The 25,225-nt window shown below is 35.6% G+C and overlaps 2 protein-coding genes across 4 annotated transcripts in view; one reads left to right on the forward strand and one right to left on the reverse strand.

Moving 5' to 3' along the window:
• Nucleotides 1-445, forward strand: part of LOC145686820 (nucleoside diphosphate kinase 6, mitochondrial-like) — a 65,822-nt gene extending 65,377 nt beyond the window's left edge. The window contains exon 5 of the transcript XR_014131651.1: nucleotides 259-445. The gene's annotated coding sequence lies outside the window, so the exon portion shown is untranslated. The remainder of the gene's footprint in view (nucleotides 1-258) is intronic.
• The window catches only part of for (cGMP-dependent protein kinase for), a 316,811-nt gene that overhangs the window by 9,746 nt on the left and 281,840 nt on the right, over nucleotides 1-25,225 (reverse strand). For all 3 annotated transcript variants that reach the window (XM_081760529.1, XM_081760527.1, XM_081760528.1), the window contains 7 exons: nucleotides 25,052-25,146; nucleotides 21,287-21,433; nucleotides 13,532-13,679; nucleotides 11,002-11,165; nucleotides 6,948-7,125; nucleotides 5,170-5,299; nucleotides 1,132-1,258 (listed from right to left, as the gene is read on the reverse strand). In XM_081760529.1, the coding sequence (XP_081616655.1) occupies nucleotides 1,132-1,258; nucleotides 5,170-5,299; nucleotides 6,948-7,125; nucleotides 11,002-11,165; nucleotides 13,532-13,679; nucleotides 21,287-21,433; nucleotides 25,052-25,146 (989 nt within the window). The remainder of the gene's footprint in view (nucleotides 1-1,131; nucleotides 1,259-5,169; nucleotides 5,300-6,947; nucleotides 7,126-11,001; nucleotides 11,166-13,531; nucleotides 13,680-21,286; nucleotides 21,434-25,051; nucleotides 25,147-25,225) is intronic.

The raw sequence follows: 25,225 nt of genomic DNA on the forward strand, positions 1-25,225 counted from the left end.
AAATCCATAGGATACAACTAATTCTACAAATTTCTCACTCTCAAAACTAATTAACATAATTCTACACAGGCTACCGTCCCGACATCCTAAAGCATCTACATACGCGACTACAAATCAAATAAAAAAAAAAAAAAAAAAAATCGTCCGATTTCAAAAGGCTATATTCTTTAAACAAATGACAGAACAGTAGAGTAAAATTTAAAATATATATGTCTGAATATAAAGTTTTACTTACGATAGTGTTTTATTTGGTTTCAGATAGGTGCTTCCGTAGTACGTCAAGATAGTGACCCCGCAACAAAAAGGATTTTGCGTTCTCCACTACAACAAGTGTGATTCAGTTACCTGTAATTTTTGTCGATAATACGTGGTTGTGCGTGTAAAAAGAAATCAACAGGACACACTCGTGTCATACTCAAGTAGGGTGGGGAGTTTGACTATCAAGTCAATATATTCCGTGTATCCAAAAGGGACATAATTAAGCATTTGTGGAAATTGTGTAAGTAAAACTTGTATGTATTTCACACTACGGTTCTATGTTCATTTGTTTAAGAAAATATACCCTTTTCAAATCGGATGATTATTTTTGATATATCCTGTACTGCAGGCTCGTAACAGAGTGTAACTAGAATAGTCCACCCATCGATAATAGGCAAGAGGCAAGAAATGAATGATAAGAGATCCAATCTGTGCCCTCTATGTGAGCACTCATACACTACACACAGCAAATCTGAAGAGAAATTTGTATAAAATCTTATTGTCTGAAATACTACGTACCGTAACATTCAATAAAAATGAAATCTTTGAGTTAAATGCCCCATGATTATGTCCTTTAGGCTAAGGGAGACGAAGATTGAGACAAGGGAATGATGATGGGAAAATTGGTGGAATGAGAAAGTGAGAGGAAACAGGAGTATCCCGAGAAAACCCACGGACACGATGTTGTCCACCACAAACTTACTTGATCGGGGATCGAATCAGAGGCCCCACGCTCTACCACTGAGACACCGTCTCCCCTAACATCCAATAGAGAGCGAAGTCTGCAGATAAGAAATAATTTTTACTCATTGTTCGCCTTGTACGGGCCGTAAACTGGTACTTAAATCTAAGATACAGCAATAGTTTACGCACCTGCAGAGCTTCTTAATCAGCGCCGTTGCATTCCTGGTGATGTTTCTTGGAAACTCGATGGCATCGATACCTTTTAGTATAATGTTGTAGGTTCGCATGGGATCTGCTCCAGTGAAAGGAGGAGTTCCTAAAACACAAACAATAATTCATGTTACACTTAAGATTTCCAAATCAATATATATACCTAGTTATATCATAAATATTGTCACAAGTTTGAATGTGAATAACACAGAGAGTATTAACACCAAGGCAATTTATTTTGGTCATGTTTTACATTGATATGTTGTACACCTGACGCACGAATCATTTTTGGAAATGTCCCCCCTTGGCCTTGATGCAGGCACGAAGTCTGTCCAGCCACTGGTCAATGGCATTACGCACCTCGTCCATGGGAAAATTATTCACTGCTCGGGTCAAGCATTGTTTCAGACTATCGACAGATGGATGCCGTTTATGGCAGATCTTTGCCTGAAGGACTGCCCAAAATTTGTAGTCCAACGGATTAAGGTCCGGGCTGCTAGAAGGCCAATCAGCGGTAGAAATGAGGTCGGGGACGTTCCGTGCCAGCCAGTCCTTGGTTGTTTTCGCTTTGTGGCCTGGAGCGAAATCCTGCTGGAAGGTCCACCTTTCTCCAGGGAACATGGTAGCAGACAGTGGTTTCACTATAGGTGTTAGCACTGTGTCCTGGTACACCTTGGCAGATGCTTTAACACCTTGTTCGCAAAAATGCAGCTGGATTGTGCCTGAGTAGCTCACTCCCCACCAAACCATCACTGAGGCAGGATGATGTGCCCTCTGAACCCTTGGAGCTGCCTCAGTAGCTGCAGTAGATGACGTGGCATACATGCGGTCATTTTGGGCGTTGTAGGCCTGCTCAATTGTGAACACCTTTTCGACAGTGAACAAAATCTTTCTGTGCAGATTGTTGGCGTAACGCCGCAACAGTCTCTTTGATTTAAGAACCCTCTGCGACATTAATGTTTGAGTCAGAAAGTGACCAGTCCGCCTCTTATACGCCCGTAGATGTGGGTCACTCCTGAGCACACGAGACATGGAATTTCTGCTGATCATCTCAGCAGCCATCACACTTTGTGTTCGAACAGGATTTCTTCGAATTCTTGCTGCGACTGCTTTCTGGACCTGCGGGATTCGTAGGCGTTCGTGGTCTGCCACTCCTTGCGCAGTCAGCTGCCGTTCCATTCTCGGTGTATCGCTGTATGGCGCGATACACGAACCACTTGCTGATTTGTAGGAGTTTCAGGAGGTTGAAAATCTCACCTGCTGTCTTCCCGACCTTGTGTAGTGCAATTATTGCTACACGATTTTCGTAGTCGCCTCACTCCATCAGAACTCGTTACTTCCTAAATATAGATGTTAAATTTTTAAATTCATTAAAAAAAAAATCGTATCTATTAGTAGATACTACTCTGTAATAAAGGATAAAATAAGAAAACGTCAGGTATTATAATAGTGAGTAGTGAAAGAAGCTGAACATATATTTTATATTAACCGATTTTATATTACACCAGTTCCTCTATAGGCTGAATATAACTGAAACCCTGTTTTATTTTACATTTTCGTAATATAATAAGAAAATTATGACCACTCATTCATGCTTATAAACTGTCTTGTAACTCATAGTACTGTTGTCTCACAAAATACGAGGCCCAAGAATGAGCAGAAATTTCCTATGTTAGTTAGTAAAAAGTAGAGCAGTTTCAAATATATTTCTACGAAATTATAACACTAAGTACCTCTTGGAATTCGAGGAATGACGGGTTAACATTAGTAAAAGTTCTTGTAAGAACTGATTAATAGATAAAGGCATATTCTTATATTCGGCGTACATATATTTAGTAGCATTCTCATAAAATCGCGTGATTGCAAAACAATTTTACTAGTTAGCCAAAGAACCTGAATACTGGAAGTGTGGCATCATATCCGTTTCCAAGACTATTGCAGCTGTCGGTAATATACACAACAAGGAAAGACACATGGTGAAGTGAATTTCTTTTATGAAAAGTGGTTGGTGAAGGCACTGAAGTAAAACAATATTTGTATCATTTTCTAGCCCCGCTCTGTAACCATTATCATCTGAGAACTACAATTCTGCGAATTGTTGCGGAAAATAAATGGATTTGTGATACATATAGTTTTTGTTATTTTATATCGAACTATGGCCCTGCACTTTCGACAGCATTTAAATTTATAATATATTACCAGATTCTTTTTTAAACAATTAAAAGTACATATTTTAAATAAATATCGTTCTCAATTGCAGAGAATCCCATTTAGCCAAATACTCATATTAGGTACAACAATCAATTAGAAATCTTCACTATTCTCCTGAAGAAGACAGCAGCAAGTTGTCGAAATAATTGAGTTAAGACTCACGTTTGGAATAAGCATTATTAAGGTAGGTGTTGTAATACTTCAATGGAGTTATGAACTTAATCATTGTTCTACGAACGGCACTGAAAAATAGCCAAATCCACCACCTCTTTCTTTATTTTCTTCATTGCTGCGGTACATATGAGGCGTTCCGAGTAGTAAGGGCGTCTGAACGCTAGAAATTTACATTTAAGGTGTCGTAGTAGTAGTAGTAGTACCAAACTGCTCTGTAGCAGCCAGTTATCGTACCTATCCATATAGTTTATGGAAGTCATTGCTCTTTTCTTTAGAAAATTGTCTCAAGAGTGCACTTTTAGAAAACAAGCCTTTTGTTGAGTTCTCCCTTATATGCCGCATACATTCCCGCAGTAACTATTAGTACAGGCTACATATTTAAACATTTAATAATAATAATAATAATAATAATAATAATAATAATAATAATAATAATAATAATAAAATAGCAGCAAGAGAGTTACTTGCAAAGGCTCCAGAGAAAAATTTGAAATCATATAAGAAATAATCTTTCTGGATACAAGGTTAGTGCTTATTTTCAATCTATTATTAATCTTCTTTGCCTGATATTTATAGTTCTGTTCCATTTTCGCAACCCAAATGAAGTGCATACCGCTCTTGCGCTTCGCAATATTCTAGTGTCTGCGAAGCACATTAGTATATAAACACTTATCCAAACGTTAAAGACATTGGGGCCTATGCAGAGTCGTCCTGACTCGTGATTAGTGTCATACTAAAGACTTCGACTAACATATGCTTCCTGACGTCAAAACGACTCTGCATAAGGCGGATTGATTCTTTTGAAGTACGCAATAAACGCCCAAATGAGAATGAGTCTTAAGTGTATATCAACCACTTTTATTTGATGTTAAACTGTTTTATGTGTGGTTGCATAATTGCGGATATTAAAATTGGTGATACTGTGAAATTGACTGACAAATGATGATATTCATGTACACGACATCATAGCTTTACAAATAGATAATTAGACATTTTCTATCAAAACATTCTTTTTACTGTTATCTATAATTAAATCAGGGTTCCGATACCCCAACTGTATAAAATTCGTTGCTCCGGTACGACCTAGCTTTGAAACATGGCAATTATACAGAGAGTGTACTAGTTTTGCTGATATTTCTTTAACCGTCTTTAATACATCATAGTTTTCGAGCTAGGGAGCCTCAAAGTTACACTTTCCTCGTTTTCGGAATTGCGTAACTTTGAAACAACGCGGTTTTCGCCCTATGTTCACATAGGCTTTTTGAATTGTTTAGATGTGAGGATTTCACCAGTGAAAAAAAAAAAAAAAAAAGTGTTGAGAAAATGTATTTGATTACGTATTAATCATACTATATTACGCGACACTGATTATACATTACACATGTTATGCATCAATTATAATTGTAGTCAATGTTAATCCATATACTTCGTTAAAGCCTGACGCAGACTATAATGTCTAATGCTATTTCTTACGCTTAAACAGAAATCAAAACATTCTTTGTGGTAAATCTTAGAGAAAACATTGCCAATGTAATAAATGCACATATAAAAAATTAAGGTATATCTATATCTATCTCTTACAAACGGACTTCCCCCTCTTGTACTTAAGGTATAAAAAAACGTTATATTTACCTGTGAGTAATTCGTACATGAGAACACCTAATGACCAGTAGTCAGCACTTATGTCATGACCTTTGTTGAGGATTACTTCTGGTGCCACATATTCTGGAGTTCCACAGAATGTCCAAGTTTTTCGCCCATGCTGAAATATCATAAATTCATTACATTGCTATACTTAAGAAACAGCAATATATGTTTAGAGAGTAAGTCTAGATATAGAACGACGCGTCTACTGTGGTGAGCAATACTATGTCAGAAATTATAAGTGGATGAGTGTCATCAAATGACATCTAAATTAAACCCTTACTGAGAAGGATATGGTTCATTTCCATGCTTGTTTTTCCTACATACGCATAGTGAGATAACGTCGGGAGAATGGATCCATAATCGGAGGTTACTACAGCAAAAGCCATTATAGTCTGTTACACAAACCAGGAACTCATGGTGAAACAGTCGCTCACGAAAAGCATGAAGAAGACGGTTCCAAGGGAGAAGGGAAGTGTTACCTGCAGTTCTGCAGGGGATTCATCGACTGGTGCATCATGAAAATCCACTGACCCAATATGAGATGGGCCAGCGATAAATTTGGTAGCTTTAACTGTGAACCCAGCCATTCGTAACCGGTTTCAGCTAAAGTGCGCCCATAAGACTCACGTACGTGCTCCCGCGTCATATTGCAGAACGAACTGGAAGAAACTGTATATAAAACATCTGGCGGGATCCAAATGGCAAACAGTCTCACAACGGATGAAGCATAGATGCATCTCACTACTAATGGTCACATACGGGCATGACATACCGTGGTAGTGATATCAAGGACTGCTGTAAGTTCGTTTGTCACTGTCGAGAAAGTTTCTCGAGCAGTTTATAGTTGTTACGGAATTCGGGAAGTTGCTGATACGCAAGGTTGATAAAAACATGAAATTAAATCTAAGATATTTCCAAGAATCCATTATGACAATTATCTTTCGGATCGACATCTCGCAATTGTGCGGTGTGAACGCCAACCAGGTCAGAATCCATATAGACAAAGTTTCAAATCATGCAACCAGAACACCTCCGGGTTCTTATCAGGAAATAGAACGGGAATTAGGAATTCGTACCATTTCATTCTAAAACATTGATGTGAAGACCTCTGATGCCAGTCCAATGAATTTATGAGGCTTTTTGTGTTGAAAAGGAGTCCCCAACATCGGCGTCCGCACACTGGAAAGTTTGGAGAGAGGAGAGGGACGAATTCCCTTGCTTCAATGGAAACTTGAATATCGGGCGATAGTTTACAGCGCTGGGGGTTCAACAGAATACTATCGATGGTAACGGCGAGGTATCTCGTAGGGTAAGCACCCTTCACAATCAGTCCGATATAAACCTAACAACCTTCTGTATAAGGTTGAATATATAATTAAAACGTATATTTGTCTTTTTTAAAATTTATTTATTTTTATAATTTTGTAACATCTTCAGGTATTAATGTTCTTTGTAGCATTAATCTCACATATAAAGAAAATGGAAATAAATAGCAGCTGAACTAAATGAACTAATATATAAGTGAAATGGGTTTTATATATATTTTTAAATAGGCTAAAAGCGTACCTGATAGAAGATCGTTTTTACACAATCAATAAGTATGAAAATGCATAAACTACGACAAATGATAGCTGGAGTTTTGTCAGAGCTGAATCATATTTTTGTCCTGGGTACTACCTACACCTAATGCGTTTATCTGTGACTATCTGTTCAACTTTTGAAGATATATGTACTATTCTAACAAATGAAACCATGGCACTCACCTGCAACTTCTTCGCAAAGCCAAAGTCGACCAGTTTCACATAGCCATTGATATCTAGAAGAAGATTTTCTGGTTTCAAGTCTCTGTAAATGATGTTTCGACTGTGGAGGTAGTCAAACGCTTCGACCACACACGCTGTGTAAAAACGAGTGGTAGGATCATCGAAGTGGCCTTTGTCCCTGAAAAACAAAGTCATCATTTACAATTATATGAGTTATCAACTTAGTTGAAAGCATGTGTAACTTCTCAAATTCATTGCATATTGCCTGTGAACAATTTCTTCCTTTTTTTATTGTATTTACTCGTATTGATTCTTTGCTTGCCTATCCTTTCGTATTCGTTATTCTCTCATGTTTATGAGCTAGCTAATGCTCCATGTGTTGTGTCAGGTAATATTTTGCGTTTTTCCTTCTGCATCTTTCATAGAGAATTCATTTGAACTCCAAGTCTCGCACGAAACTCGAATATCTGGTGTAGGGCATCTTAGTGAACCACTCCACCCCTTTTTCTTCCCTTCTAGGTCAAATATTTAAAAAAAAATACCGGAACACGTGTCTAATTATTTTAAATGAAATGACCAAATACTAAATTCCATGCCTCTAATCTTAATGAATTCCGAGATATCAACATCTTACAATTATTGTAGGCCCATTCCCCGTCGAATGTCCACAAATCATTCCTTACTGGTACCTTACGTGACAAATATTAGACACTATGCAAATTTAGTTTCTAGCTTAAGCAGTCTGGATATAGGTGTTGAGCAGTCAGTCAGTCAGCAGGGAATTCTTCTTTATGTATAGATATTGATTTTCAATGTCCATATGTCGTATGACTGAATGCTTGCAATTTTTAAAAGAAATAAGGAAAAAATAAACATTCGAGGATAAATGTCAGACTCAAAAAGCTGGTGAAGTCGGAAGAATAATAGTTAGATATTTTTTTAAATATTTAATTTTTGAAATAAATAATTCATTCATTCATTTGGTTTTCGAATTACAAGAGCTGTCCTTATCCATTTTCTTTATAATCAATGCATGTTTAAAAATAAAGTGAATTATAGACTTTAATTGCCATAATTACTAGACATTAAGCCAGGAAGAAAGTAAGTAATAAGAGCTTTACCAATTTTGTACAAACAATTTTCAAATTTAAATATTTCCCTGCGTCATAAATGACTTATTTATTAAACAAAAGAAGCGATAAACATATATATTTAAATTCTAGAACGAAAATAAGGACCATTTTAAATTTACTGTTTTTTCATGCCCGTATAATTTAAATAAGGTGTTAGAAGTGGTGGGGGAGAAAAGTACAATTTTAGATGTATTTGAAAAGAAGAAGAGAAACTGGTTGGCACATTCGCTGAGAAGGAACTGTATCACGAGAGAGTATGATATGGTGTGGTGGCAGAAAAAAGGAGGGGGTAAAAGACGTTATGAAGACAGACAAATAGCACGTGAAGACAAAAAGTTAGCCTAAGACCTGGTGCATGAAAGCTTCTCAGTTGTGGCAAATGATCCATCAATAATGGCAGAATACCCATGATGATAATGATAAAAATATTAGCAATGCATGGTGTAGAGATTAAATGCTGGGAGTTGTGGGTATAGACTGCCAGATTATAGATAATTTGTATATATGAGATCTTATATTGAGATTTGATAATTATTACTCAGTAATTACTTAAGTGGAACTAAAATAATTCACAGTTCTTATTTTATGGAAAGTAAATTACAACTTCCACCCCTTTTAACCTCTAAACATACGTTCAATATATATTGGGTGTTCTAAAAATGGCGCCCACGGCCTACAAATCATTATTCTACAAGTCAAAATAAAGCAAAAAATATATATAATTGTATACCTTTCGAGTCCTCGTCTTGAAATGCGAATTGCACTATGTGGCAACGTAGCAAATAAAGAAACTCAGAGAAGATCTACGAATCCATCAAACAGTTATTTCGATTCTTTCCAGATGGCAGTTAAAGTCGATAAACGTTTGACACTAGTACCATTTACTAGCATAACAATCGGTGTGACTGCTTAATGAATTGGAATAACAATCCTAATGGTTCCAAGCTAATCTACGACGATGCCACATAGTGAAATTTTGATTCCCCATAGCGGCTGAAGCAGGCTCTGGAGAGTATAGCATTATATAGCATTTTCGCTTTATTTTGACCTTAATAATAGCGCTCTGTTGTCTGTGTGCGACATTTTTTTAGAACACCCGATACAGTTGAGTTAAGGAGCAAGTAACTATTGTAATAGTTCACGCCTATAGCTAAGCAACAGATATGTAGATTGTCAGAAGATTTCGAACTGTGTTTGTATTAATCAGTATATTTACCGACAGTGGTGCCCCCCCCTTATGTCCATGACGCACCCCCCAATTGTCTGTCCGTAGGTGTTCTTCCATGAAAAAATCTTCTTTTCGATTAATTCTTACACCGCCTCAAACACATTTATACAGATTTTTAACCCCCCCCCTCCCAAATATGTCAATGACGCAGTTTGCGTCATAGCTCCCCTTTGTGGGCACCCCTGTTTACGAACAACATTTAAATTTACACTATAATAATTAAAAATGACTGTAGGTTATTGTGTACACCATGATGGGAACGAACACTCACAATATAGCAAAAGTAAATATAATTTGAAGTAATACACGTACAGACATTTTAAGTATTATAGAAATAAACCATGTAATTGGTATACACAATCAAATTTAAGTGGGATTTGAAATTTGACACAAAGTTTCATCTTGTCTAGTAGTTTTTAGCTACACAACCATGTATTCTGACAACCCAGATGTTTATTACAATATAACCAAACCAAACCACTTAGCGTAACGGCCCGATTTGTGGGCCTGAGCCGCTTCACGCCATCTGTTAGCGACTGGTGGAACTACGTCCTGTCTAGCGACGAACGCGTGGTCATCGGGAGCTTTCTAGACATAGTAGCCGTCACGTCTTTTATTCACGTGACTACCCAGTTTGCCTCACGACGCTGGGTGGACGCACCAACCGGGAATCAAACCCGGGACTACGCAGACATGAATCCAACATTCTAACCACTAGAACTACGCTGTTCCTTGTTTATTACAATATAATCGTAAATAAAATATTTCAAAAAATGAATATCTAAGCATATTTCTGATATCACAATAAGGTTTGCTAATGACATAGCAGTGACAACGGAGAACGAAAAGGACTTGCAGGAAGCACTTTCAAACCTGAACGACCAACTAGAAAAAAAAATGAAAAATGAAGATAAATAAGAAGAAAACCAAAATAATAAAGTGCACAAGAGCAGGACAGGAAGGGGAAAACGTATGGCTAGATGGAGAGAAAATCGAAGACGTTCCCCTATTTAGGAATATCCTCGAACGGAAGAAGTGAAAAAGACGTAAGTTCCAGAACAGCACAGACTAAACAAGCATTCAATAGGAAAAGAGGACTACTAACATCAAGAAATGTATCGTTGGGCGTTCGTAAACGATTTATTAAGAATCTGGTATGGAGCGTGGCGCTTTATTGATCAGAGACGTGGACATTGAGAAAAGCTGAAATAACCAAGCTGAAAGCATTTGAAATGTAGTATTGGCGCAGAATCATGGACTGAAAGGAAAAGGAATGAAGACGTACTAAAGGAAGCTAATGAAGGACGACAGATCATGAGGGTAATAGGAAAAAGAAGAAACAGCATGCTTGGCCATCTTATTCGACACTCTGATTGGACCACCGTGTTGATAGAGGAAAAGGCAGAAGGAAAACCAGGAAGAGGAAGACTAAGGATAGAATATTACGAAGAAGAGACCTTATCAAAGTACAGAACAGCTCTCCCAAGCGAGAGAAAAGGTTTAAAATTCCCATGTTGCCCACCAACCTATGGTTGAGAAAAAAGAAGAAATATATTACCTAAAAAATCATTTTGTTTATAAATTGAAGTGTTCTCGTCAGATAATGCCATTTTTCTCTCATAGTTTTATTCAATGCTGGGTATTAGTTACTTTTTAAAATAATGTTACTACTATGAAACTATTAATCTCTCACCTCAAAATCGTCCACAATTCTCCTCCTAGACAGGACTCCATTAGCATATACAAGTATTTTTTATCCTTAAAAGTTTTGAAGAGTTTTACAATGAAATCACAGTTAGCCTCTCCCATTATTTCTTTTTCTGACATTATATGCTGTTGTTGTCTTGTTTCTACGATCTACAACGAGAATAGAGAAAAGGAAAAAATACAGGATAATTAATATAGTAAAGAAATTATTAAATATTTTAAAGTTATACGAAAGGAATTATATATATATTGAAAGTTAAAGCACACAATCACACAATGCAACTAAAATTAAAATAAAATTTGACCAACGTAACCACTTATAATTACTATTGTTGGAATATGAGATTAATTCAGATTCTAAGTTTGCAATTTGGTGTTTGCGAAAGGTACAAGAATAAAGTCTCATAAATCAAACTTAAAAAGAGTTTTAATAGGGTTTAAACTTTCAATGTAAATTTATGTGTCTGTTAGCGAAATGCCTTATGCGTTTGGAAAGCCTAACACAAACAGATCTCTCTGACACATTTGTGGTACATCCTGATGATTACGAATATTCAGTACCACGCTTATGATGGTTATTTCAACGAAAACCGCCTTTCCTCTGCATAAAATATGTTAATTCATTTTGATGTTAAGAGGTTAATGTTTTATGAATGAAGAACAAAAAAATTACTGGAGACTTCTTTATTTTATATGGAAAAATTCGATTCGAGATAAGGGCAGGGCCGGATTTCCATGTTTTGCGCTCATGGGTCCTAGCGAAATTGCCGCCTAACCACACCAATCGCATCGCTCTCCAAATCTTCCATTCTCCTGGATCCACTTCTTAAAATATTACTTTTACGTTTGGTACTAAATTATAATTATTACTATTACTAGTTATTGCTGTTCTTATTTCTTATTATTCATTTTATGTAATAAATTTTAATTCCTATATTTGGCCTGCATTTGGAGTAGATTCATTAAAAGCTTACCTGGCTTTTGCCTAACCTATTCAACATTTCATGGTGTAAAAGACAGCAAAATATAAAACAATCTTAAATGATATAAAGAGTTATATTATTGTAACTAAAAACTTACAAAATGACGTTTCTGAAAGTTTTGTTTTTCAAAACTGTTTACATCTTGCTTTGACATTACGTCTTGCTGCAAATTATTAATAACGTCATCAAAATCAAGTTTAACAGTCAAGTCTTTTTCTATGGCTAAAACAGCTAGATGAACCAGTTCTTCTGAGAAAGAGTAGATCTCAAATAGTTTTTGATTCTTGATAGTGTGGAAAAATGATCTTTCCGCCGCACAGTTAGTTGCTGGTGTACATAGAAACACTTTAAGGCAAATACTTATGTTAGGATATAATTCCTAAAGACTTTTCGATACGAGAAATCAGTTAAGTTGCGACAGTAACATTTCTTCAGCACTTCAGAACTTCTCTTGAGCTAAAAGTCCTTTTAAATGAAGGCACTCAACAACAAACGAAGATTCCTCGATCTGAGCTGCATACACTTCCTGAAGAGAAGTCGCTGCTGAGGTGATTTCTTCGGCACTCAAGTTGCATAGATTTGTTAAGAAGGAAAATTTGCTGAGAAACTCATTGTAGGCCGCGATTCTCTTGTTCAATTCGGAAAGAAGGTTGTCAATGACCAGAATAAAGGTTTCTTGAAGACAATGATCTGGGTTTTCTACCTCCTTTTCCTCTTCTGATTCAGATGATTTTGATTCATCAAAGAATTTCTTTCTTTTTCGTTATCTTTTACGCCTGTTTACTACGCATTCACTATCAGATTCAAGAATAGTCTGGATAATCTTTAGTTTTTTTCTCACCAACCTCGTGTAGAACTTAAACATACCTTTTCCTTTTTTATTCTGTTATTGTTATATACCCAGTGTAAAATGGATTCCGGGCTGTAACTAGTATTTGTTGAATAAATAAATAAGTAAATACACGCCAATTTGTGAAAGTACGAGTCGCCCTTTTCAGCAGATCCACCGACAACTGATGAAACCACCGTAATAACCAACTGACTTATGACAATATTTGCAACGACTAATCTGCTACAATATTATAGTAGTCACATCCATTAAAAAATTGGCTTTCGCATATTTTATTGAGTCGTTGGTTTAATATGTATTTTCAATAGTTTTGTCGTGTTTTAAATATTTAAAAAAAAAATACCGCCCCTAAAAATTGGCCGCCCTGGTCCCGGGCCCATGTGGCCCATGCTTAAATCCGGCCCTGGATATGGGACTATAATAATTCAAGTAACTTTCTCGAATGAATTATTGTCACAAGTCGAAGAACTACTTTATTAAGCAAAGATGACAAAAAACCCGTTAACATGAACCAAATTCGGAATTTTCTGGTAAGAGTACTGATTATTCCGCTAAGCCCGTTCTGCATCATAACTTAATAATAATTATGCCTAAAAATATGACAATACGAGAATATTCATTATGTCAAGTTTTAGACTTTCGGAATTATCTCTGAGAGCCATTCATTTATTAGTTATACCTACCTGACTCTTCTTCATTTGTTTCAGTGCAAAGGACCGTGATGGATCTCCAGCAATTTGTACCAATTCAACTCGTCCAAAACCACCAACACCCAAAGTGGCGATGATTCGAAGGTCGGACAATTTCAGTTCCCGGAATTCCTCGTTAATTCTAGACAATAAAAGACAATATTAGAAGCCTTCTACAACATATCGATAAGACATGGAATCTAAGCATTATTGACAGGTTCATACATAAATCAATGAATGCTGAAAGGGTCTAACTTCAAAGCTTCAACAATTTCAGGAAATAATCATCTGTTCTTGATATATAAATGTTTGTGTGTTCCAACATGATTCAGGAAGGCCTGGAACAGTTTTAACCGAACTTGGTACATATATTACTTACAGTCTAGAAAACAGTACTGAGAGGGAAAGACCTCCCTAACATACCAAGAGGAGAAGTGACAGTGGGAAACATAAAAATGATTGAAAATTACCGATATTAGTATAGAATCCATAGTTTCCTGGGTCCCTAAGTTGATTGCTGGCAAGTTCGATGTCCTTTAAGTCGAAGTTCAGCCCCAGTGGGGGATACGACCCCCTAGCACACTTAAAAGGATTGAGGGGTGCATATAAGAATGATCGAAAACGGCCGATATTAGTGTCGAATCCGTAGCTTTCGGGTCGCTGAGATGAATAGTGACATTCCGAGGCCCTTTAAACCTAAATTCAGCTCTCATTAATACTCCTGAGGGGGAATGGTGGCGTGAAATTAATTGAAAATGACGAACCCATAGTTTTCGGTGTCTATAAGTTGATTGGTGACAATTCTAATACCCTTTACATCCAAATTCATGCCTAAGTGGGGATATGGCCCGTAGCATCCGTAGGAGGAGGCGTAGGAAATTATTCTTTCATCAGAAATTACACGACAAATGTCAAGTAATGAAAAATACATCATGGATTTTCTATAATGCGCACGATGAAACTCCCATATTCACAACGCTATAACTTGGAAATCCACAACGAAGATAAGAAAGCTACCCCCACTCACACTACACATTTCTCGCTACCCATTCCATGAATAATCTATGTAACTTTTGTACGGTTGAAGATTATGTCCCGCTCTCTTTATCAAAATCCGTTTCAACATTTCCCCTATCAATTCAACTATAAATTAAAAATTCCACCTGCCAAGTCCAAATTCAATGCAGCACCCTTAAATATACCGTAATACTCTATGAAATTTACTTAAACCAACTTTAATGCCGCGAATAATATATAATATGCGCGAAGATGTATGATAAACAATTGAAAAACGCAAAGCGAACATCCCTGACCAAAGCTTTTGAAATAATTCGGTAAACCAGGCTGTCATAATACCGCATCCTGGTCAAAAAAAGAAAAGCTAATCGCGCAGTTTCCGGCTTCGGTCCGAATAAGCCACTTATAGCAGCCCAAAGACTGAAACTAATTCGAATGTGGTTCTGCCGCCGTTGTACATCGAGGACCAAAAACGTGTGGCAGCATTTCCTAATGGGATGTTTCAAAGGCAGATAGATGGGACTACCTCAACTGGGTACATTACAACAGAAAACTAATAACAGCAGTTTTTTGAGTTAGACTCTATCAATATCGACCACTTTTAAATATAAACTCTTGCTTAAAAGCCTGACATACTAAAAATAATACATTTACCATTTTTCTTTTGCTTGTTTTTCATAAGTGAAAGGAGATAGTGAAATGCAAGTTACAACAATCATAGATAATGTAATTCTACAACAGAAAATATGAACCTGAAGAATTTTTAGTGTTGCCATCCATATAAATTACAGTGTTGCCAGAGTAGCATTTCCCCCAAAATCTAAGTTAAGTCTGTGACTAGCAGAACTAAATCAATTGCGTTTGATTACGTATCATGTTGTTTGGGTATCCTGTGAACTACTATTTAAATAACATTATTATTTAATTTTAATAACTATGTTAAAACTATTTTGTTTATTACAAACTAAATACAACTACTATTTAAAAAGTAGTTCACAGGATTCCAAGACAACATGATATGTAATCAAATGCAGTTGAGTTCGTTCCTCTAGTCGCTGCCTTAATTTAGATTTTTGGGGGAAATGTTATTCTGGCAACACTGTAATTTCTATGGATGACAACACTGAAAATTTTTCAGGTTCATATTTTCTGTTATAGAATTACATTATCTATGATTGTGGTAAGTTACAGTTCATTATCTCCTTTCACTTATGAATAAATAAGCAAAAGAAAAACGGTAAATTTTGTATTATTTTTAGTAAGGCAGGCTGGTAATAAGTAATTTGTTGCAAAAGTGATATCAGTAGGTAAGTACATCAAAATAAGTAACCTGTAAATTCATCATATGAAGGTAGCTGTTTGTAATAAGGATAAGCGGGAAGTATTCTTTTACTATTTGGGGTAAAATTATGCTGTTTAACGAAGTGTCATACATTACAGGCCACCTCTTTTTAAGCAGTAGTCATACGGTCATTCTAATTTCACACATGCATGTGTTGTGATATAAAATTTGTGCTAAGGGTCCAAATTTTCTTTAATAAAAATTAAACCTTATACTAGATTATGCAAGTATATCACAACAATTAAATAATAATAATAATAATAATAATAATAATAATAATAATAATAATAATAATAATAATAATAATAAAAATTATGAAGGCTGTCTAGAATGTACCAGACGTTTTGGCCTATCACGGCAGTGGGTGCGGATAAGTCGCCATCTTGGTGTCAAAACGTTGCCATACTCAGTATGCATCCAGCTGAGGTAGCGTGAGAACTATGACGCTCTTGCTGTGCTTTCTGTAGCGTGTTACAATGTGCGCTGTAATAGAAATTCCCGCCTCTTGTGAGGTGCGTTGTGTGATTAGGTTTTTGTTGGTAAAAAATACCACAAGCCAATTGAAATCCATCGGCAGCTGTGTGAAGTGTAGGGACATGGAATAATGAGTGAAGTGGGACAATGATGCATTGATTTTTAAAATGGTCGTTCTAATCTTCATGATGAGGATTGCAGTGGTAGGTCTAGCCTTCTGTCTGATGAACTAGTGAGGCAAATCGACGATAAAATTCGTGCAAATCGTTATTTCTCGATTACGGAACTTGATGAACATTTTCCCAAAATTTCATGGAGTTTGATGCATGAAAATCTGGTGGAAAAGCTTGGTTACCACAAATTTCGGGCAGAAGATTTCTACCGCGATGGTATTGATAAAGTTGTGCCACCAGTGATCGAAGTGAGACGGTATGCGGTGGTGTTCCATACCGCCTCTGATTTTTCAGTGATCAAGACGTACCGTCATTGAAAAGTAAATGTTAAATACCTTTAATAAATCCGTTTTTATACACAGTAATTGACGAATAGCTTTACACGTAAAAAGATTTTATTTCTTAAGTAGAAATAATTTCTAAATTGATAACAATGACATTTTTGTTATCTTTTTCCTTCCTTTTGTTTTTAAAATGATGTGCCTTCAAAGAAGCTCCATCTAGTTTATATTTTGATGTGTCATATTGAATTGTTTTTTCTATATATATATGTCTGTATCTCCTTGCCTTAATGCAAATGTTATATTTTGAGCACGGGCGGATTTAGGGGTTGTCTGCTGTGGGGGCGGATCTTCTGGGGGATTGGAATACCCATCAGTCGAGTTGGGGATCCAGGAGTTTTCCCACATGAACTTGTTAATATAAAAACTCGGTTTTTGGGCATTTTTGTGTATAATTCCCTATAATACAACATAAGGGGATTTTTGTATATTTTTTAAGAAAGCTGTTGACGGGGATGAAAGTCTCTGCATATTCCTCCCCCACGTAACTATAGAGAAGCTCTCCAACGGTTTATAGTCATTATGTAAATAGAAATGCAAGTTTTAAGGCAACATACCCTCACTGTATTTCAACATTTAGATAGGTTGAGTCAGAATCAAAATAAAACATACCGCCTCTGCTTTTTTTTCCCACTTCGAACATTGTGCGCCACGGTATGATAAGTGCCCTAATTTACATGGTGATTATGTGGAACAGTAGTCTAAGAGTACCATTCAAATGTATATAATACAATTTGGTTTGTTCATTCTGTTATTTTTTTATTTCAAAACATCTGTTACTTTTTTATTTCAAAACATCTGTTACTTTTATATTTCAAAACGTCTGTTACTTTCTGGACAGTCCTCGTAGTAATAAACACTTCATACTATGATATTTCTTATAAATTATTGTGTACCAATGTATTTTTAAAATTCATCTGCACTCATTAGAGAACTGAATTCTCTCTCTGTCTCTCTCTCTCTCTCTCTGCCCTTCTTCTGTACATGTAAACAAATACATTCTTTCACTTACCTGCTTTTGAAGAAGTAGTCCTAAAAGTAGCATGTGATAGGAAAAGGATTTTTGAAATACATTAGATACATTGTTTCTTTACAAGAAGCGGTTGCTACAAGCACATGATGACAACTCAAAATGAAATAAACCTGATAAGCATCTTGATTTTCTCATACCGCCTTTCAGAGAGGATAACCTCCTGAAATTTGAGGACAGAATTAAGTTTGGAATTCTGCGGCCAAAGGACGATATGAGGTTGAAGTCTAAAAGTGTTTAAATGGAGTCGTTCTTATAAGATATGCAGAAGATCAATATAATATAATGAAATACCTTTTAATATCTTTGATATGGAAGGACTTTATTACCATTAAACTATAATATTTGCGTTTGTCGTTTTTAATATTTAAGACTATAATATTTAAGAAGAAATGGAAAATTGATTTCTTTAATATTTGCTGACAGATGCATAATCAATATTTTAAAAAGATAATGTTATTACTAGGCCTCAGATTTCCATCACCTAAAATTTTTGCAAATATACATCAATATTATAATAATATACTTATTAAAAAATGTGAAACTCTATTTATATTAGAAACCCTCTAAAAACCACGCTCTTCACTGTACTAGAGCACTTAACTTAAGGCATTCTGAAACTTTACACATTGATCCCAGGTTTTATGACAAAATCTTTCGAAGAAATCTGTTCTTTATTTTTTCAATTTTTATTTTTATTTTATTTTATTATTTTTTAAAAGTTTTTTTAAGGTGCTAAAATCTTAAGACGGTAGCCGAAAATATTATAGTGATAAAACCTTCCCTGTTGAAAATTCCACCAAGATATTTCGTTCCACTAATTAAAATAAACTGAGTTTATGAGTAATCAGGTGATATGAGGTAGAGATTAAAAATATCTGTGAAGAAAGAAAGAAAAAAGATAGCGGCAATATTTTATTTTCAATAACCGATCCTGAATATTGAGACCTTAAACCAGTGACCCTAGTTTGGAAAATTCAAGTCTTAAACTTAAATGATAAACATTCAAAAGATGAAAACACACTGAATTGTACATATGACTTAATATTATTGGGACCTGAATGAAACTATCGGACAGAACCGTTTGGGAAATAATTGACTCAGCCCCTGAATTTAAAAACAGTCGATTGGTTGAATGAAATGATAGCAAACTCAAGAAAAAAGCATTAGCAAAATCTGAAATTATTTATTTTTCTTTTCTTGTATAGCTATACCTAAAATATATTTGCATGTACAGTAAAAACTGTCAACTTGGCCACCTCTCTAAGTTGGCCACCTGCTTATCTTGGCCTGGTTCGTCTTGAACCTGCATTTTCCTATAAGACACTCGAACTGCTTTGACTATCTTCATGCAGTGCTAGGTTACAATCTCAATAACTTGTCCTTAATACGGCCCTGGTTAGTAGATGAATACCATAAAGACACTTCTGCCTACGCGTGCCGACCAGTTGTGGGAAGAAATCATTATAACAGTAAGTAGTCCAGGCTATAGTGATATACTACAACTTTCAACTAGGAACATAAATTATCATTTGGAAACAGCACGAAAACAAAATTGTACTCTACAACTTCTCAAAGCAGAAACATTTATTGCTTGGAATCCTAAAGTGACAATTGTCTTTATAAATACATTTTAAAACATTCTAGCTCAGAAATAACGAGAAACTAAATTACCGTTCTTGAAATGAAAATAAAATAAAAACTTTCTGTTTTACGTCCCACGGATATGCCGGCTAGACTAAATGATACGGTGATGATAAGTAATAAATGCAATGATGGAATGAATAAAGTGCGAGGAAACGGGAGAACACCGAGAAAACCAACGCACACGGTGTTTGTCCACCACAGTCACTTGACGTGAACTGGGATCGAACCAGGGACCACATGCACCAGAGGTGAACGCTGTACCACTGAGCCACCGCGACGCCCTGTCTTACGCTTCTGTTAGGATTCCTTTCGTATTATACATTTGTCATTGGTCGGAACTTCTTTGTTATATTTTCCTTTCTTCTAGGAAAAGGTGAGAACACAGGAATATAAAGGGATACGAGGAAATGCCGCCATTCAAATATTATTTGTTCAGACTATTAGGTATATTCAAGTACCAAGTACCCATCCTAAGACGTCCTCTCAATAAGAAACCGTTCTCTTTCACCTTCACATCCCACTAAAGAAGATACTTCTCAGTGCTGAAAGCTTAAGCTTCAACAAACAACAGGGAGAAAAAATCAATAAATTAATCCCGAATCATCATTCTACTTACAAATTTCTATAATTCTTGAATTTTCTTTAGAGTTCGAAGCTTTCGACTCTCCCCTGGAGTCTTGGTCACGGAGGTTAAAAACAGGAAGAAAAAGAATAGAAACATCAAGGAATAAAAATGGAATGGACTTACCAAGGAAAGTGCTGTGTTGTACGGAAACACGCTGTCAAGTGCGTCAGTGATCTACAGATGAAATTAATGCGAATTAAAAAATAGAACAGAGTCAATTTGTGCACCTTTCCTTTTATTTGTTGGAAGGTTGCCAACTCATATTATTATTTTTATATTACCATGCCAATGCTGTGAAAAATTTTTAATTACCGCCTCCCATTCGTCACTCAAGAATCTTTTGTCCAAATGTAATTTCAATTTTTTTAAATGAATAAATAAATTTTCAAAAACTGGTCGCTCTACTTCATTTCTAGCTTCAATTTTTTTTTTTTTTTTAATTTTATTCGGAGCTAGCAATGAATTAGCCAAATTGGCTTCTGAAAATTTATTTATTCATTTAAAAAAATCGAAATTAAATTTGGACAAGGGACGACTGAGTGGCGAATAGGAGGCAGTAATTACAAAATTTTCACAGTATTAGCATGACAATAAAAGTAATAACATGAGTTGGCAACCTTCCAACAAGAAAAAGGAAAGGCGCACAAATTGACTCCGCCACATTTTAGTTCGTATCAATCTCATCTATAGATCGCTGACGCACTGGACAACGTGTTTTTTGTACAATACAGCTCTTCCCTTGGTAAGTCCGTTCCATTTTTATTCCTTGATGTTTCTATTCTTTTTCTTCCTGCTTTTAACCTCATGACCAAGACTCCAGGGGAGAGTCGAAAGCTTGCAACTCTGAAGAAAATTCAGGATTTACAGAACTCTGTAAGTAAAATAATAGTTAGAATTCCTGGGCGTGGTTTTCCATAATCCCTAAACATTGACTTACTACGATATAATACACTAATTTATACCGAATTACTCGCTTACTTGTGTTTCGATATCAATTATAGGAACAGAAGTAGCTAAGTAATTCATTATATTATAATGTGCTGCATATAATTTACACACAGAGATCCTCGTGGAAAATAAATAAAGGAAACTGAACGTACTTCCTTCTCTCGACTCCTTCATCGATGTATCGAGTACGGATTTCGTCAAGACTGGAGATAAGTTGGTTGAAGGTTTCACGATCAATCACCAGACAGGAGACGCCATCTGGGTCATCTACTATAATGTTCGCTGTTCGAAGATCATCCCTGAAAAAGGAAGAAAATTATTACACAATATAACTTCAGATAGGAATATCACTTATTTTGCGAAAAGAAAACGAAGAAATTCATAACATTGAAGAAATATATTCACTTCTCCACCATCACAGCAAGAACATTGCGGTTACTCCTAATCTCTGCTTTAACCCTTTGACTGCCATTTTTTTAATGTGAATATTCTTTTATAAGTACTGCACATGTACGACTCCTTTAATGTGGGATATTCCTGATATCTATACACAGTTTTGGAAACTAAACACAGTCTCCTGGTCATATCTAAACTGATGGGAGAACTACATGTATTTTCTTTTTTTTTAGAATTACCTAAAAAAAAAAAAATCCCCAACGATGTTTGAATTATTCGTATGGAACACATGTATCCCGTTGATAGTCAAAGGGTTAATAACGAAAGATAAACCACTTGAACACGATTCATTCTTAGAAGTAGCAATTGACCGTAATCTCAATTATGAGAAACATATATATATAAAAATAAATAAATAAATAAATAAAATTAAGGCGCCTCTGCCACGCAATAAGAACTCTTAGGGAAAAAACAAATCTACCAAGAGCTTAAACCTTATATTATATTACGCTACTTTTCATGCGATATTAAAATATGGTATCATATTTTGCTGTAATAGTAGTAAGTGTGATATATTTTGAAATAAATAAATAAATAAATACAGTATTTACGGACTATGACACACCTTTTTCTTCGAAAATTTGCCTTTAAAATTCAGGCGCGTTTTATACTCGAAATTAATACAAAAATGTCTAGTGTTTGATTTAAGGTGGATGACCACCCGGAAGTCAGTACGTATTTTATTTAGCTCATTCCCTTAACTGCTGCGCAATGAAACATTATATGTTATAAATATTGTACTATAAAATAGAGTTATGTTTCAGCTACAACTTAAGACACTGATTCTATTGGTTGTGTCTTCTGATATCGAAAAAGATAACAAATAAAAGAACATATTTTGTTAGTTTTTCAATGAGCACACAAGATGGCACTCGCTGTTAGATCTTACTAGAAGTGCTCAGTTTTATGAAATGTTTATTTGTATGTGTAAAGTATTTTAAAATAACGATCTTATTACGAAATAGATATATTGTTTGAAAGTTTTTCGTATTATGTTTCATATTTTATTTAAATATTAATTTACATTTAAGGAAATAGATTTTGAGAAGAAACTTGGGCAGAACGCCATAATGCGTTGTTGCCAAATTTGTACATTTACTGTGGTAGTCACAATAAGAAAATTCCTGGATTCTAGCGTTGCAGTTCGAGAAGCGGAACTTAGCTGTGACTTGCCGTAAGGGTCGAAAACTATTTTCTCCAGTAAGTATCCAAGGAGAATTCTATGATTACTTCCTTTATTATCTGGCATCAGTAAACACTCGACACTATCTGGCAACGCCGCACTATTCAAGCACCGTTTAGCATAGCACCGAGAACACCTAGTGATCCACCTTAAAATTCCTACCAGTCTTAAAAATGGCCATATATTCGATACCGCGGGAAACTTATTTCTATCTGGCAACACTGGATTCAACTGGCACCAGCAGTGCACCGATGCGACGAACATGAATTGCGGGGATTCACAAACTTTCTAACACTATCTCCCACCCGCCCCACCATCACAAACCTAGAACCACAAACTTGAAAATACAGGCCGTAAATAAACTCTCCGCATAAGTTTTATAAACTAACTTGTAAGATTTTTTTTTTTAGTCTCGCTTTGCAATCTAATAATAAAAATGGTAAAAATGTTACGGTTTTTTAAAAATTACGTAATAGTTAACGTGCGTCTTGTAGTCCGTAAAATACCGTAAATAAATCAAAACTGGTCAGGATTTTACGCCTACAAAATAAAAGAAGTTCCTGTCGACTGTTGTATGAAGATCTTGATATTTTACCATTACAAAATTTATATTTGTATCATATAATAGTACATACGTACAAAGCTGAACTGCGAAGATTTCGAATTAAATAAAGATATAGATATATGTACAAGCATAGGCGCCCGAAGAAAATTTTCTGAGGGGGCATCTCCCTGGTTGCTATATTACGTTGGTATTTTCTATTTGTATTAAAAAATCTTAAGAAATTTAAGTTGTTTTCGTGAGCCAGGGTCCCACCCTGCCCTCCCCTTCGGGTGCCCATGCGTACAAGAGTTGATTTTCACCTTGATCAACATAAAAGTAACATTATCAAAAAGGTGTAACATATGCGGGTAAGAAATTATGCATATTCCCCGCTGTAATAAAAAAGGATAAAAATATTGTAAAATTCAAGAAATTACTGAAAAAGGCATCTCCTAAAGAACTGCTGTATATTATCGATGATTTTATATAATTTTGACTGTAGGAACTTGCAATGGTTGCCAATTGAAAAATCCAATATCATGTGTATGATCCAAGGATACAATAAATTGAATTGAATTGAATATCTCAAAATCGCACAAACATGATAGCTGATTCGTTACCCACTGCAGTTAGATACGAGGAAAAGGTTTGAAAAGAAATGGAAACCTCTCTTCCCTTACTTAGAAGCTATTGAAGTTTCACTGGGTAAGAAACCAACTACCATATACAGAGTGTTTCAAAACAACACCGACAACGTTTGGGAGGTGATTCCTAATATCAAGATCAGACAAAAAGTATGATAAGACAAAAAGTATAGACCATCTTGGGTGCACAAATGCTTCCTTTCGGAGTTATAGGCTGCTAAAAACATCAGAAAGAAAAATGAACTTTAAGGGTCCATAGCTCCAATACTATTGTACCTACCTAGTCAGGTAAAGACTTCACTTAGAAACTAATATGTACGTTATCCAAATATCCAAGTTTCAGAATCCTGCAGTACTTCTACAACAATTTTTATAGAAGTAGTTGGTGAGTACTTCAAATTATATGCCCATAGCCAAATTCCCTCTATAAAAATTGTTGCGGAAGTACCGCAGGATTCCGAAACATGGATATTTGGATAGAGCACATATTAGTTCCTAAGTGAAATCTTGACCCGACTCGGTAGATCCAATAGTATTGGAGCTATGCACCCTTAAAGTTAATTTTTTCATATTTTCGGCAGCCTATTACTCCGAAATGCAAATTTCTACACCCAGATTGACCTATACTTTTTGTCTTATCTGGACGTTAGGAATCACCTCTCAAACGTTGTCGGTGTTGTTTTAAAACACTGTATATTACTGTAGTTTTAAAAAAAGAAGAAGTCTATAATCAGTGGCATAGTGTACTCTGAGACCAAGCCTACCTTGTTCATTTTCGTAATTTTATTTTGACAGTTAAAATCACATGAATTTATATTGCTATTTTAAATTTTCGACGTACGTAGTGGTTAAAAATACAGATGACAACGCTGTTCGAAGGTTCGATCATCTTTTGTTCCCTTCAGAAGCAGTGGACTATGTTGTGTGCAATGAAACAAAACTCGCAAAAACAAAGCACCCTTATTCACAGACGAAAGGTCGACTTCAACCTAGTTCCCAGACTTTTTGACACCTAAATCAGAATTACTACTGAAATTATTCTCCCGAATAGATCTGTCCCTGCAATAAGACTAAAATAAAAATCTCTTACCCTTGTAGAGCTTTCTCTCCGAAGAAATCCCCTTTCCCCAAAGTTCTGATAAACTTTTCTTCTGTGGTGTTGGGCTGTTTGATGGTCACTTTTACCTATAAAAGTAAAGAACGTCACATTTAGTTACGTTTCAGTTTATACTGGAGACGAAAATCTGATCAGACACAAAATAAC

The sequence above is a fragment of the Thermobia domestica genome, chromosome 5 (genome assembly GCF_964235325.1).
Source record: "Thermobia domestica chromosome 5, izTheDome1.hap1.1, whole genome shotgun sequence".
Classification (NCBI taxonomy): Eukaryota; Metazoa; Arthropoda; class Insecta; order Zygentoma; family Lepismatidae; genus Thermobia; species Thermobia domestica.